The 17,102-nt window shown below is 36.7% G+C and overlaps 1 protein-coding gene across 1 annotated transcript; it reads right to left on the reverse strand.

The window, feature by feature from the left end:
- Nucleotides 1-529: 529 nt before the first annotated feature.
- LOC140044480 (stromelysin-2-like) lies at nucleotides 530-16,277 on the reverse strand. The gene is made up of 9 exons (XM_072088999.1): nucleotides 16,020-16,277; nucleotides 6,459-6,576; nucleotides 5,821-6,029; nucleotides 5,157-5,376; nucleotides 4,595-4,753; nucleotides 3,964-4,131; nucleotides 3,126-3,280; nucleotides 2,448-2,598; nucleotides 530-1,903 (listed from the first exon to the last, which is right to left on the reverse strand). Exons 1-9 carry the CDS (start codon nucleotides 16,134-16,136, stop codon nucleotides 1,527-1,529), a joined length of 1,674 nt encoding a protein of 557 aa, XP_071945100.1. The 5' UTR covers nucleotides 16,137-16,277; the 3' UTR covers nucleotides 530-1,526.
- Nucleotides 16,278-17,102: the final 825 nt, after the last annotated feature.

Consider the following 17,102-nt stretch of genomic DNA (forward strand, 5'->3'; position numbering starts at 1 on the left):
TACTGAAAACGATATTGTTGAAATTGCAAACAATACCTCGTTTTATTGTTTTGATAATTCAATTATTTTCTTTCCAGTGAACATGTATGCCAAACTCAATTTGATGTTGATTACCTTTCACAATTAAAAATAGTTGGTAAGCCTATTCGCTTTATTTCGCAATGTAGTAGCTATTTATTTATATAACGAAATTTCAACTATCACACTTTACTTACGCAGGCGTTCAATTGTTGATACTAAATTGTGTTATGGATTTTGTACGCGGCATCAACTTAATAAGGAGTGCGTGTGAAAAAAGCATATTTATTTTATTTCCTTAAAGGCCTATTTCTGTTGAAAAATTCGAATAAACGGTTTTTGCAAAACCGATTTTATAAAAAAGATCGCACAGTGCAGCTTCATGGAAACTGTGTCGTGGAAGCGCATCCTCCTGATGTCCCCGCATGCGCATAATTATTTAACATGACATAACTAACCTTAGGTCCTAGATCGTCGCAAATTGAAAACTCCTTATTTTCTCACAAACGTCAACACAGTATTTTAATAATTTTCCTTTTATTAAAAAAACACGAGAATAGATTTTAAAATTTGGTCTAAAAATGGAAGACACATGATAAAGCCTAAATTTAAATATAGGAATGTACACATACTCTAATTATATAACTATAATATGTAATCAAACATGTACAGGCAAGGCACTAATGGTCCGGCCCGACACCTGATGTCCAGTGATTGGTCACAGCGACCCAATTCATTGCTTCGGTTTGTTTTTCTTGATCTCTGTCGAAACACCTCCGCGAAAATGTTTCAAATGTGAGGCAACTTTTATTGCTCACAACTTAAACTTGAAGAAATGATTTCACCAAGCTCACAGTGACAAATAAACCTAATATCTCAGTTATAAATCAATACAAACAAGGCGACTTACCAATATACCGCCTGCAGTATTTTGTTTATCGCCTTGCTTTTTACAATTACTAAAAAATATGCTAATTTATTGTTTATGCCTAAATATAGTTAATAGGTCATATAGATAAGAAAGACTAATATACCCGTTTACATTACAAATATCACAATATACGGGTTTTTTTTCCTATTATAGTCAAGTTTGTGGCTTGACGCACAACCAACCACTGCGCTACACACAAACTTTCACGGTTTGCTCTGGTGGGATAATCTTTGCTAACGCCGTACAGAAACGATGATCCCACGTGATCCATCATCAGTGGTTCATTCATAATAATAATTATTCGTTTCGTAATTTATTCGTTCTTATAAAGCGCCTATTGCACAGTGCTTGACATTATTACCCTGGTCATTTTTTGGATCAAACACGTCTGGAAACATACTCCTATAATGCAGCTAGTAATCAGAGTAATGTTGTGTCTTGATCTAACCGGGTACCCAATACACAATGTGGTTTATCGAATAATATGTTTGATCATGGAGAACTCCATGGTTTGATATAATGAACAACCACCACATCTTTCAATATTTAAAATATCCTATGAGATGACCTTAATTAATTAGTTAGTATAATTGATTATTATAAATAACAAAAACGATATAAAAAGTGTTAAAAAATGTATAGTTTTTCTTGGACTTGAATTATCGATTGCTAGGTTGTTGTTTGGTATTGCTGCCGCTGTTGGTTGCGTTTCGCCCGCTTGGATTCCTAAACCACACCCAAACCAATCCTGGACTGTTAGCCTAGGATATCCGTAATTTACGTTAAAGTTCCACGGACTAAATTGATAATACCAGCCGTAACTAGAGAAAAAGTAGAGGTAGTTATCTGTCCACTGCACGCCTGCCACGATGGATGGCGGTATACCTTTAAATGATCCTATGGAGAATGGCCCGGATATTTGTTCAGAATAATCGTAGATATAGAATCTATCACCTGAAAATATATGAATTAATATTATATAGTTTGTTTGGATCTTTGGATAAGTAGAAAAATTTTTAACAATGTTTAATGCTAAAGTATTTTAATTGTAATATATATCTATTTATCCAATATCTATTTATTATATCCAAGAGGTTGTTTGAACTAACAAAAGCGATGATTCTTCCTTTGAAAAAGCATTCGATAAGAGTCGTTGCTTGTGATAGGTCAAATCAAAGAAATCCCAACCAATCGGAAGAGACCAGTAAAGGCGGTCCCGATCGATAAGAGTCGTTGCTTGTGATAAGTCAAATCAAAGAAGTCCCAACCAATCGGAAGAGACCAGTACAGGCGGTCCCGATCGATAAGAGTCGTTGCTTGTGATAGGTCAAATCAAAGAAGTTCCAACCAATCGGAAGAGACCAATAAAGCCGGTCCCGATCGCGAAAACCGGTCGTATGGAATGTCATGACAGTATACTTTCTAGCATGTCTATAGCCTAACTAGGCCTAGTAGTAGGCCTGTAGAAACTGAGTGAAAACCCAAATGAAAGGCCTACCTGTAAAGAAATAAGTCTGCCCATTTCCTATACCCTCCACAACCGCATCCAATTTAGCTACATCGTACGGAAACCCACCGAACTCTGTACTTATATCACGTGGGAATCCCATATCAAGATTGTACAATGTATACCGATAGACCTGCCGACCCTGAAAAATTATTGAACATTTATAAAATCGTGATAAATTAAATTTATTTTTCATACTTTTCGATCGTTGAAATGTCGTAGCCTAATCTTTCAACATCCTAAATGTTAATGAATAGCCAGTCAACATAATGATTAACGCTATACAATTTCGTTTTGTAGATTAGGCCTAGGCCTAAATTTCAATTTACATTGACATTGACTAACAGTAAGCAGGAAAAAATGAATTTTACAATCATTATTGCACAAAACGCGGAGAGGACGGGCGGTTGAGCGGAAAGCCGCTCAGGATAGATTGTAAGCTACGCGGTTTTCGGCCTACCGCTTGTCCGCCGTGTAAATTGAACTTTAGTGTGTATCAGTAAAAGCCTATTATAGTTTCCATTTATAGGAGCAAACTTCATTATTGAAGGCTACTGCTCCACTGACCCTAGATTTATGTATGCATGCTGTATGTGGTGCATACACAGACAGTTAAATCTTAGTTTTAAAAATTCGCGATCTTATTCTTAAAACTGAAATTCAAAATACCTTAAAAAAGTAAGTCTTGGCCACACGATCCTTCCAGATGTAACTGTTCTTAACCGTTACAGCGGCATCTAGATTTGCCGCGAGATGAGGCCACGTACTATCAATTAGCTTAGGGATGTACACCTTACGATCAATCATTTGCCAGTAATATCTACCTAAAATAAAGTGTGGACAAAAAGCTTCATTATAGAGATTGAAAAAGACAGATAAGCACTGATTCACACTATAGGTCTGCTCTGTGCTGGATTCTCAGTGCTTTAAATCCATAATGTGAATCAGGACAAACACTATCATATTATGATAGTGTTTTTCCAGTGTTATATATGTATGATAAATCCGTAAAAAATGGTTAGAGGTTAGGACCAGCGTGTGAAAGACAAAGTGGACAAATTTAGATACAGTACTGGGAGTCGGCTATCTGTACTACGGTCTAAATCAGGTGGTCATTGCCACTGTAGCATGACTGAAGAGAGGTTTTTGTCATCTATCTCTAGAACGCCTCTTAAGTTTCCTATTCCTAAAGGCCAACTCAGACTGCGTCGTACGCCGAGGCTCGACGAAACGTCTGCTTCGTCGGTACTGTCTGAATTTAATCCCGACGAGACGAGTCATCTTGAGATAGCGTAGGGCGTAGTTTTTAGGTCGTCGGGAGAACTTTAAACATGTTTAATTTTCTCCCGATTAGACGACTCGTCATACGGACAAAGGTGTCCCCTGAATAGGTCTGGCCGCAGTGTTAAAACTCCTTGTTGGTTTCATGTAAAGCGTCCACTGAATATGGGTGTCCATTGAAAGGGATGTCTCAGTCAAAATTGAACTTTATTTGTAAAACAAATACCTTTGAATATGTAAGTTCCTCCGTCAGCTCCGACTGTTATTGTGTCGAACTCCACTTGGCAATTACTGGGTATGAACGGCTTTGTTACTGTTGGTGCTTCTGTCAGCTTTTTCGTACGTTCAGTTGGTTGATACGAATCAGTAGGTGGATACCAAATAGTTGGTGCTCCTGCAATAATTGTCATGGATTAAATAAATATACAGTGTGGAATAATTCTCAATACTTTATCTCCATATGTGACAATGTGACACACAGGAGATGCTTTATTACGACGTTTGCCTATTATACTGGACAAATTTATATTCAGACCGAGAATAAAAAACGATTAGGGGAAAAATATCTAGAGGTACTATATGTTCTATAGAACCCAGTCGGATGAATGTTGTGACCTTTGACCCTAAGCTTTCAACACTCCATCAGAATAACTGTCATATTTTACCAGTAGGCCTCAGAATGAGTAAATCTATTAGAAGTACTTATTAATAACCTATGACCTGTTCTAAGCTTACGGTACTGTACTAAATAACGGGCGGTTGCTACCACCAATTCAAATGATTTTCTAAAACACTTTTGTTCCTAGAAATGTTGTAATTTCTTATCAGAAATATAACCAGTTAAATCTATCTGTTACCATAGAGTTCTTGGGCTCCATTTATGTCGTCTTGATCTAGTTCTAGGTGTGCATTATATGCCTTATTCCACGGCCACATTATTGAGTTGAATAGGTTACTATGTGCTAAGCCAATGCTGTGTCCAAATTCATGTGTGGCAACCGATACAATATTTGTCCCTTGGAAAAATAAAAATTATATATTTTGTTTTAACGGGGTAACGCAACGACGTTGGCGTCGTCTTTGTCAACGTCATCGTCGCCATTGTTAACGTCATCGTCGCCGTTGTTAACGTCATCGTCGTCGTTGTTAACGTCATCGTCGTCGTTCTTAACGTCATCGTCGCCGTTAACGTCATCGTCGCCGTTGTTACACCGAAATGCGAATTGCTTTGATGCGGGTTGCGACGACCGACTACGCAGACACGACACAGGTTAGTTCATGTCATGTCGTCAATCGCCTGAACCTAGAAAGCTTTGTAGAGGTGAAGTAAGCAACTGTCATGGAAGTGTAGTGCAAGGAAGCTTCACCGCATGCGCATAATGAATTAACATGACGTAGTTATGTCGTCAATAAACTCACCAGTTGTTACACCCACCGTCCACGTTTCACTGTTATCAAAGTGCGCATCACCGGACCAGATGCCACTACCCGGGTAGAAAGCATGTGCCAGGACTTGGCCTTTGCCTTGGAAGACTATCCCGTCACCGTGATCATCATAAGGCTCAGCAAACAAGACTATGATGTCAGGGTCTTCGATATATTTGCGTTCAAACGTAAGCCCTGATACGTCCGACCAATACTGTGAAAGGAACAGATTATATTTTAGTAGAATTATATAGAAACATGCATTAATAAGTATAAGTATAAACATATGTATGGCATATCTATATTTTATAGAATTGGATTTGTCTGGTGTGAGTCAACAGGTCACGTGACATCCACCAGGATCTGGTTAAACACTATCACCTTCAATACCAATCATCACGCCCATCATCTTCATCATCAATATCATCATAATCATCATTATCGTCGTCGTCTTTATCATCATCATCATCAATACACCGTCACCATCATCATCGCCATCATCTTCGTCATCATCTTCATCGCCATAATCATCGTCATCATCATCAGTATCATTTAAATTATTATTATTATCTATCGTCATCATCAACTTCATCCTCGTCATCATCATGCCATTCATCTTTAAATTCTTCATTAGGTTGTTTATCGTATTCCGGTTTACCTTTAATGCAGTCTCAATTGCGTCATCAAGTTGTGAAGGCGTTACTTTGACGGTGTATCGTAAAATATTCCACGTTAAATGTTTGCGGTCCCACTTGGTGCTATGCAGCGAATACCGCTTTGATCTACCACTGGACGAAGTGTCTGTTTTATCTGATAGGCCGCATCTTGGTGTGTTCATCAACGTTAGCGTGGGGTCATCAAGCTCGCCTGTAATAATTGTAATAATAATTGTAATAAAATATTCGTAAAACTGAAAGCCCTCCCCCATTGTTCAGTCACTCGGCAGCAGCGCAAAGACTTGTTTTAAAATATTCATTCATAATTCCAGTGTTCAATAGTACCAAAAGAAGCGGGTGCTTGTCAGTTTGGATACCATTTATGTACAGTACACACATACCAGACAACATTCATGAACAAAAACAAGGACCGGTGAGCCGGACACTCCGTTGCTTTAATAACGTCGGTGGGTAAGCGGACATAAGAGTGACCATCACAAACTATTGTCACTGAAATCAGCAATACGGTTCCTTAACACTATTGTTTCTATTGCTACAGTTTACTTAATATTTCGTTTCCAGTCGAAAGTCCTTATATATTATTATGTAGTCTGTCGTCGTTTTCCCAAGCATTCCATACCTGTCTGAGGTATATTTCCGGTCGCTTGGTATTTTTTAAGAGCTTCAACGAAAGCACTGATGTCCGTGTTTGCCCCTGGATCAGGTTCCTCTAAGTATTCGTACTTTATTAAATGCTCCTAAAATTAAACAAAAAACAATCTGTAAACATCATGCAGATAAAATAATCATACAGACCAGAATTACGTACAGGTGTGGATATACATTTCCATATTTTTGCCATAGTTTTTTTTTAAATATTCACAACGATGATTGGGGAGACATTGATGGGGCGCGCGTGCTTACAACCAAACTCGACACTTCGACCAGGGAGTACATCAACTCCCTGCTTCGACACTGCACAGTTTTGGTTGAGTGTAGACAGTGGCGTAACGCGGAGGTCTGAGGCCCCTGGTTTAGAAACCCTCCGACGCTGGATGCCTTGGGCGTTTTTAGCATTTTCGACATATTTAATGCCTGTGCCTCTGTGCACTACTCATCAAGGTCCCCCATAACCTCCAGGGTTTAGTCAGTGAGCGCTCATAGCCGTTACGCTACTGATTCTAGATCTAGGTGACGAACAACGACACAATATCCGCAGATCAAAGATCATCGTAAACCGTGTGACCACCGACCTATTTCTGATGGACATACCATCCCACTCCGGGAATAAGCATTGTTAATGTACTGTAAATAATTGCACCGAGAATACAAAGACAAATACAAATCGAGCAATAAAGCATTGTCACGCTGTCGGCGTATAATTTGTACAACTTTTTGACTTGTTTTACCGACGACAAAACTGGCGCCGCTATAAATGTTTTCGATAACAAGTTATTTATTCGGTATTCCGTCGGGAATTTCTTCTTCAAACTTTGATTGGAAATACGGTCAATTGTTATCCACTAAGGACGTTTGATGTACGTGTAGATCACATGCACGTGAGCTCGCGCGCGGGCGTACTACATGATACTGACTGTAGAACTACAAAAAAAAGCCTCCAGTGCTGTACCCTGGGCTACGTACACAGACACTAGACATAAATTGCTCGACCAAATATAGTGGTTAGATGGCACCAGGTATTCAAACTATAATTATCACGCGACCATTTTATTTGATGAAAACATTGTAAAATTCAATTTATAGAAAAGCATTGAACGAATACTATGAAAGATTTCAATGCATCACAGCTTTTGAAAAAAAAAATGTTTGACGGTATGGGCGGTACCAGTATTTGACATAAACAAAACAATACATCGAATAAATGTCTTGTAATTTTGATATGCCCGTGAGCATTGAGCAATTGAACTTAAGGGCCACAATGGAAATAAGTTTGACCTTTGGTTACTTTTTTGTGTTACCCTGAATTCATTCTTTGTTTTTTTTTTATGTTGTGTTATTTTATGAATTCGAATAAAGAAATGAAACCTAGATTTTTTTATTTTTTTTTAATAGATAGTTCCGGTATTCCAAGGCGTAACTATTGCCTACTAGCATCTTGCGGTGAAAAGCAAACATTACAATTTATGTTTGTTTACTGAATTTAATGCCCAATGTGATCGACTTTGTTGCTATTAAAGTTTATTTAGAAAATAAAACGTTTAGAAAGCCTCCTGGAAATAAGGCGTCCTTAATATTCCGTTGTGCAATTTTGCGTGACGATAAAGAGGGCGCATTACTAGCTCCTTTTGTTTTAAGCTTGGTTCGCACTAGGACGCAACGCAAGCGAGTTGACCAATGACAAGCGACAGTTTGAATAATCCATCGCTTGTGATTGGTCAAATACCTTACGTTGCGTCTACGTCCTTACGTTGCCTCCTAGTGGGAACCAACCTGTTAGTGGCGGTTGCATCGCTGTTGGTTGTAAACTGAATAAAATTTAAAAAAAATAAAATAAATTGTACTCTGGTGTACAGATCGATCGAGCGTACACCACAATGTTTTGTAAATCTTTAGTTGTAGGTACAAAAATATCGAATTCCCATGACATATAAATCACCATGCGTAACATTTTTTTCGACGTAAACACAAATAATTACATTGTTTGTTTCCTAATAGTTTGGTTGTTATCGTGCAGGAAATAAACTATTCTACCCTAGGCTAAAATACATGTATTTTCTCTCCCATGCTTAAACATAGTAGGCCTGATTTAGATTATAATGATTACATTGATGATAGTGATATCTTTTATCTCATCATAAAAAGACGATTAACTAACGATAAGAAGAAGAATATGATTATCAGTGTAAGTTATGAGAACGCTCTCATCTCATGACGTCAAACTTTCTTTAATACTTTCAGATTAAAATAATTTAACTGATAAACTTCACAAGGTGACTATAAAAAGTTACCAATGTGGTTTTCCCATGATAAAAATTAGTGGGCAATATACCCTATAATAAAAGTTCCCGGCGTTTCATTTTTTTTGGAAAATACTACGAGTTTCTGAGCTCAAGTATTATACCAATGAAACGCCATATATGTTAACATATTTATCTTTTTACTAATATTAGATAGAAACATAGTCTAGAACCTAAACTAAAGCTCTGTCTACACTATCAAACTTTATGTGACAAACAAATGTGATGTGCCCATATATGGACATGATGATGTCATATCACTACCTTATTAGTTATACCACTACATATTTGGGCATATCACAAAGCTAAGCATGCTTGTAAGACATGCCATAGGCGTCCATATCACAAAGCTAAGCATGCTTGTAAGACATGCCATAGGCGTCCATATCACAAAGCTAAGCATGCTTGTAAGACATGCCATAGGCGTCCATATTGTGCGTCTCCAAGTAGCAGACAAATCTTTCTAAATTATATAAGGAGTTTTCTATAAAAAATAACAAATTCTGCCAAATATAAAGTCACCTAATTTTATTCACACGTAACGTGCGATTTCTTTGATCAACCGCGTCCTAAACACAGAGGTACACAATAGTGACACTATTGGTACCCTTTGACAGGACCCGCCAATAGATAGATTCGTGTGAAAGCCATTGTTAATTTCTGTGAAGGCAAATTTCCTTATAAATATTATACATTGTCTATTATACACATGTGTGTTGTCATTTTAGTCGGGTTTCTCTTTATCTGATTTATATTTTGTAGAATCTGTTAGGTAAATTGTAAGTTGTGTAAATCTCATAATTTGTGGTTATCGAAAACTAATCGGCGTCTCTTTAATCTAATTTAATCGTGCCGTACCGCGTAATATCAATTCAGAATCTGTGTGTGTTTAGATATTCTCAATAATACCGTTCAAAATTTGTATCGGAACCCTTTCAATCTGGATTACGGTTTGTCTTACAACTTGTATGATGTTGTTCTTTTTGTGAGAATGATGTTCATATCTGATAATCTTAAAGTTTACAAATCGGCCGAAATGAAAATCCACCAGGAATAACGGAACTTCTTGTTTAGATTGTACTTTTTCTACAGTGGTAGTGGCCCAGCCTAGGATATTAAATTGTCATAAAAACGGAAAGATGCAATCAAGATTTGTTTCGTATTCGTCAACCAACATTGCTGCTTTCTCGGCTTCTTTTAGTAATTCGTAACGTTTTCCCAGGCGCGGCCAGCACTTTGCTTTTTCCCAGGCCAGCACTTGACATTTTCCCAGGCCAGCACTTGGCTTTTCCCAGGCCTAGCACTTGACATTTTCCCAGGCCAGCACTTGGCTTTTTCCCAGGCCAGCACTTGACTTTTTCCCAGGCCAGCATTTTGTTGATGATATTGATTGGCATTCTCATCTTTCTCTTCTTGTCAGAAAGCGTCTGGCACAAAACCTCTGGATAATGTCTTATTGGTTGTGCTACGTGATGAATGCTGGATGATCTCCAAAACAAAGAGAACCACATCACCTTCCTTTCCACATTCTCTCTCCCCATTGATATTTTAAACACAAACAGGGTTTCATTAGGAGAGGCACGTAAATAGTGTAGAAGACCGTTATTTCAACTCTTTTGTTAAATATAATTGTTTATGATAAATTCATTTTCATGAACTAGTAACTGTGAAATAACGACGCATGTAAAACTTTTTTTTAATTCATGCGTTCACCGTTGGTTATCTCATATGTGCTTATCCTAACTTGGTTCTGAACTGGACGCAACGCAGGTGAGTTGACCAATAACAAACGACGGTTCGGATGACACACGCGTTGTGATTGGTCAAATTACTTGCGGTGCACCTACGTCGCGCGTTGCGTCCAAGTGGCAACCAAGTCTGATATCTAACCATGGTCTAAATGCTATTTTCAGTACTGGCCTTCCACGGTGGATGTGGTTAGGTTCCATAGGCCTAGATCAATACCAGAGTAGTAACACTTTTAACAATGTTCTGTACTGGAATCCCTAATCCTCGGTGATCTGCGTATAACACGTGATAGGATCCCATTGTCTATTGTCTGACATATATCTATTTGTTCAATAGTGTTAAGCTGATTATTTGCTGCAACTTGTAAAACTAAGCAAGTATATTCATCAATAACCAATACGCTGTTAGTGACAGCATAGAAATATTATAATATCTCTACGGTGACAGGCAGTTTTTGCTATTGTCACTGTTAACGGTCAAATAGACAATATGTAATAAAACTCGCGTCGTCACGTACTACTATACTAATCTCGCTGCCATCACATTTAATTATGTTATACCTTTCTTGTTGAATTACTTTATACAATACATTTTGTTTATGTAATCAGTTAATTTATTATAGTTTAATATCAACGATTTAATGTCTGTTATTTTTAATAATGCTAAAATTAGTTAACGTAAACACATAAACCATAGAGTTCTATTTTTATACCTCCATGCATAAAGTACAGATACAGAAGTCCAGATAAATGCGCTGGTATCGAATTCTAACAATTGGTATATTAAATCAATCAACTGTGTTGCTGTATCGAACAGTTATAGTTAAATATTAACATATTATTATGGAAAACATTAATTTCCTTCTTTTAGAACCGGTCCTAACAATAAATATATAAGAAAAAGCATTAAAGTTGTTAATATAAAATACTGATTGAATATGTTATAATGGTGTACATGTGTACATGTTACTATTATGGTCCTATACAGCCTAGAATCACCAGCTTAACGTCCAGTTCGAAGTTTTAAAACGATAATTCTTTGGAATACTAATACAGTACATTACTGCAGTATTTCGAGGTGTACGAAATATTGCTCTAGGCATATCGTCGATGTCAGTTAAAAGATATCGCATGATGATCTCCGCTCTTTTTTATATTTACATACTCTATAAAAATGTTAACGTCAATGGAAAAGAGGCTGGTGGATGTTTAAACAGCAAAGTTCATATTTGACACCAGTAAAGTACACAAGGTCTCGTAGCACGTAGAAGTTACAGACATCATTTGGAACATAAAAGTTCATTTTTCTATTTTTTAGCAACGTTTCTTTACCTTTTCTCACGTATTTTGATCTGTAGGCCTATACTTTAAAAACATCATCATTGGAAACTAGTTTCTAAACGGTTTTTAAAAGAATTGTCAAGCATAGCTTTGTTGACAGCAAACAATGCGAAGTGTTCACACTGTTGTTTTGAAAACGAAACAAACTGCCTAAAATAAATCCGATGACGTAACAAATTGAATATTCTAAATCCATAATTATAGATAAACATGACCTCTACAAAAAGTCTAGAAAACAATAAAGCAGTTCTAGTTGATGCATTTATTTAGTAAAAGAAATGAAGGAAATGATAACGATATTGTAGTAGCACCAACACAAACAAAGTATAGATACGATATCTGATTATATTTTTGGACCACCTAAAAATTAGAATGGCGTCCTTGTCATAAAGAATAACGAAAAGAAAAAAATACTGATAAAAAAACATTAAAATCGGCAAACTGAGAAAGCTATTCAGCTGGTTGCATTTTGTGCTTTCGTTTTAGTGTGACTTTTAACCTTGCATGAAATATTGTTATAAAGCACACTGATTTATTTAAATAGATTATTAAAATAGATGTTATGTATTGTTATTGTCATATGACTAACAATTAATAAGTGAAGCTGCGACGCCATGCATATGCATACAGCATGTTGCGATCAGTAAGAAGTCTATGTTTTTATTGACATTAAAATCGATTTTCAACGTATCAATTGCTTTACTCCACCCTCACTGATTAATCACGCGCGCGCGAATAGAATTCACCAACAGCCAATAAAATAAGTTTTTACAGGTCAATAAATACACACGAAAGCAGTAATAATAATCTATTGAGCACATTATACATAAAGTATGCAGGAATTAGACTAGTTTATCTTCCATGATCCAACTTTGCCACAACAAACCCGTTAGGCCTTCATTCATTGTCTCAGTGGTTGGTTCTCAATTGTAGAATTTGTTGATTTACCCGGTTTGTTTATTGAAATATTTTAGAGCGGACCTAATGATTTTTTTTTTTTTAGTTTTTTAATCTGAATTGATCATGTCATTTCTAGGGAACAGATATTGAGATTTCATTTTTATCTGATGGTTGTGTGTTTGCAGAACTTTCTCCACTTTCCAGCTAGCTGTATGGCTACGCGTGAGACTTCGGGCCTGTTTCTATAGAGCAGAGAATACGGTTTTGAATACCGTTCTTTTCAAGAACCGTTTTTTCTTGCCAGCAGAAATGGGTCCCCACAAAAAACCACAAAAAAGAACCGATCTTAAAAACGGTTTCAAAAACCCCAATTGATTGCGGTCTCGATCGCAAAGAACCGTTCTGAAACCGGTTTCCGCGGAGCAATTTTTAGCTGCAACACAATCGCGGTCTCAATTTGACCCCAAAAACTGAACTCTGCAGTGTGCTGCACTGGGATGATTGCGGTCATCTCGCAGTCAAACTCGCGCGATAGGACCTAGGCCTAAGTCATTTTTATTTCTCTAGATAGTGAGTATTTTATTTAACTAAAAAATGTTGACCGATGCCATTACGAGGTTCGTAAAAAATATGTGAAGGAAAGAAGATGAGGGGACTTGTCGGGAGTCGGAAGAAATACTCGCGTACTATAGGCCTACATGTTTTTAAGAATATTGTAAAGCGTGTGAAAAATAGACGAGTTCAACTTGACAATATCAGAGGGTGCGACGTACCTACAGTATACTTTAACCAAGGACCACAATAACGTTTCAGGTAATAATTCCCCCTTCTATGATGAAATGGATGCTATTTCTTGGGGATCGCGCTATGCGAAAAAAAGTAAACATGACCTCGATCAAATCGCGCTTCCGCCTAACGAACTGCATTGTGGTGTATATAATGACGTCATTCATAACGAACGCACATGGACGGAACCGGTTTTATTGGAGTAAAAATTGAGCTGCAACGCGATCTTTATTTATAAACAACAGCCGAAACCGGTTTCCAAAAAACCGTTCTTTTTTTATTTTTCAATAGAAACAGGCCCTTCGTGGATACGTGCGTGGGACTGTATGGCTACGCGCGTGTGACTGTCTGGCTACGCGTGGGACTTCGTTGCTACGCGCGTGTGACTGTGTGGCTGCGCTAAGCGTGGGACTTTGTGGCTACACATGGGACTTTGTGGCCACCTAGACTTCCTCAATAACAGTTCCCACCATGAAGTACAGTTCCAAATACCATCCAAAAAATCTTCTTTTCAAAGATTTGAAAACCTCTTTTATAGTAGTAGAAAATAAATGTAAAAAACTCTAGAAAGACTAATAGTGAAATAAAAATTAGACAATCTTGGTCATGTCAATTTTGAATACAATGCACATTGTTCCGATTGAAATATCGACAGAGATCGATTGTTGTATATGACTTTAGAATAGATTGTATTTATTATTGTATAAAACTTTTCTAAACCTGGCCTCCTTTCAACATTTTGAACACACAAGAGTTTAATTTAAGTTTCAACATCACGAAGCATCAGTTGAACCATGTATTAGCACAGTTATTGATTGGTCAAGTAAGAGATCATGTGACAGTACTTCACTTATAATGTAAAAGTTTCCTATCTAAATGAATATAAATATTTAATGAAAATCCTTAAATACGTTTAATTTACTTAAGTGAAATATCTCACTTAAGTGTGATTGTGAATACGACCACTGCTTTCAGCAGTTGAATTTTCATATATATATTTAATGGCAATCCTATTTATTTATTTACTCACTTCACTTAAGTGTGATTGGTGAACTGACTTACATCAGTTGAATTTGAATATGGCAACAGTACTAATTTAACAGTATCATTTTACAATATTGAAACAATTTTTACCTGGTAATCTATCTGTGAACAATAATTGTCAAAGAACAATCGAACAATACCGGCAGCATGCCAACACTATTACTAACGATTCACCTGCACACCATTGTATCCAACTAAACAAATCCTTTCAATTCGTTAACGGGACTTTTTCAGATAGTAACAACATACTAAGTAATTTGAATAATGTTGAGCAATATAACTTCCGTGTTGCATGGAGAAATTAATAAATGGAGTAATAATTATTTAGTGATGGCAAAATAGTGTTTAAATTGTTTTACTCGTATTTAACTTGTGTTTTGACCCATAAGGAATGTTTGTTTAGTGATGCATTCAATCAGATAGCATTGCTAGAGAGGAGAACGATAATTTAATTATTTCCAATGTTCATGCAAGTATCTAAATCACTAAAAAGAAAAACAATAATAACATTTTCAAAAAAATTGTGGCAAATTAACTATTATAATCAGCACTTTTGTTTATAATCTTGATTTGAAGATTCTGTATCTAAAATTAAGATAGGCCTGTTCATCTGTTATACCAGAGTGAAGAGTGGAATTCAACTCTTCCCTGGTTGTACCGTGCTTTGATAGGTATGGAAGGCATACGAAGTCAAACACATTCCGGTCAATGGGACTTGTAAATAGAATGTATGTTGATATAATATCATAGAATGTACTTTTAATTAATTAACTAAATGCTGTGAAAGCCTTTTTATATATACATTACCAAAAATAAAAGGAATATAAAATACAGCATTACAATGTTGATGATCACCACAGTTTATTCAACAATTCATCTTCAGATGCAAATGTCATTCCCGGTCGTTTATATTCGACGATTTCTTTTTTTTTTTTTACTGAAAACTGTAAATTGCGTAATCGATAACTGAACCTATTTCGAATAAATTATGTATTAGGATTTTAATCTTCTCTTAGCAAAAGAAGGGTATAGTGAACATGTAGACATAGACCAAACTTGAAAAATAAACCCCTGGGGTATAAACGACCAACAAAACAATGTCGCTGCCAGCCCGTGATAACAAAAGGAAGTAAATTACTTTTAAAAATGTATAGACCCCCTAAATGAATTGAATAAAGTAAGCATCCTGCAATACGGCAACGCTAAACGTTAGTTTAAAGATCAACTAATTTCATTTCTTTCAAGAAAGTAGGCCTACATTGCAACTTCTGAGGAAAAAGCACGGCACCCAAAACCACTACAAAAGAAGCTCTGCGTGAAAGTATGAAATGGAACTTATTATCCCATCAACAAGTGCCATATCTTCCTTTTGTCATGGCAGGGGCAAAAATGGTGACCACTTACCGCCGCCTCTCCCGCGTTAGTAACTGGTGTTCCTTCTACAACTGTAAGTATTGAAAACGCACTCAATATATAAACATAATGGCAACTACTGCAGACAATGTATAACTTCCTTAACATTTTTATAAAAGGCTGGAATAGATAAACAGCAGTAGCGCTTGGTATGATCCTTGGTTGGATGACTAGGCCTATACAATTAAACACTCTGACATTCACGTTTCGTTTGTTTTGACTCACTCACAGCCCTGTGTTGAATTATAAACTCTCTTTTAATTCATTCTTTTCATCGTAGTCGCTCAAGTATGAAACAATCTATAAACAGTGTACTGTACTATGTATTATACAATAGTTATCTTTTCTATTTGGAGAGGGCGCTGTAGATCGTCAATGACACAACTTGTGTTGCGTCGCTAGTGGGAACCACGCTTTAAGCTTGGTTCCCACTAGAACGTAACGCAAGCAAGGACGTAAACGCAACGCAAGCGTTTTAACCAATGACAAGCGAAGTTATAGACAGTTAGCAATCACAAGCGAATAAGCCATCGCTTGTGATTGGTCAATTCACTTGCGTTGCGTTACGTCCTTGTGTTGCGTCGCTAGTGGGAACCACGCTTTGCGTTCCTGCGTTGCGTCCAGGGAACCAAGCTTACAACGACTTTTCTACGCGCAATTTGTAAAAGTGAGGTTCGCTACAATGGTGTCACTTTTACACCTCCACTCAGTACCAGCGATGGTGTTTATATAATCAGCAATGGTGTATACGTGTTAAGATGTTTTATTGACAATTAGTTTACATAATTCACCATTTTATCGAAATAATAAGACTGACTACAGTGCTGTGTTTAGAGTCAAATGATGGTTATCAATTCATCATTAATTTGAAATTGAACGAATTTAACAGTGAATCACAGTGCTGTGTTAACACTTTGTTGATTACGAATTGACTACGAATAAATAATTATACTAAATAATTATTGTAATTATACTGTCTGCATATTATTATTATTTCCGTTTTCCATAATTTCGGCGCCAAAAACCATTTTTTGTTATGCCTACGGCGCATCAACACTGTATACTCTGGACTAC

Source organism: Antedon mediterranea, chromosome 3 (genome assembly GCF_964355755.1).
Source record: "Antedon mediterranea chromosome 3, ecAntMedi1.1, whole genome shotgun sequence".
Taxonomy (NCBI): Eukaryota; Metazoa; Echinodermata; class Crinoidea; order Comatulida; family Antedonidae; genus Antedon; species Antedon mediterranea.

What these genes read in the sequence shown, in the direction of transcription:
- LOC140044480 (XM_072088999.1), bottom strand. Translation starts at nt 16,136, where the DNA reads ATGTTAAGGAAGTTATACATTGTCTGCAGTAGTTGCCATTATGTTTAT. An exon ending in AGGAACTTACATATTCAAAG is followed by an intron (nt 3,281 to 3,963) that starts GTATTTGTTTTA and finishes ACTTTATTTTAG; the next exon opens with GTAGATATTACTGGCAAATG. An exon ending in CCAAGACTTACTTTTTTAAG is followed by an intron (nt 2,599 to 3,125) that starts GTATTTTGAATT and finishes ATAATTTTTCAG; the next exon opens with GGTCGGCAGGTCTATCGGTA.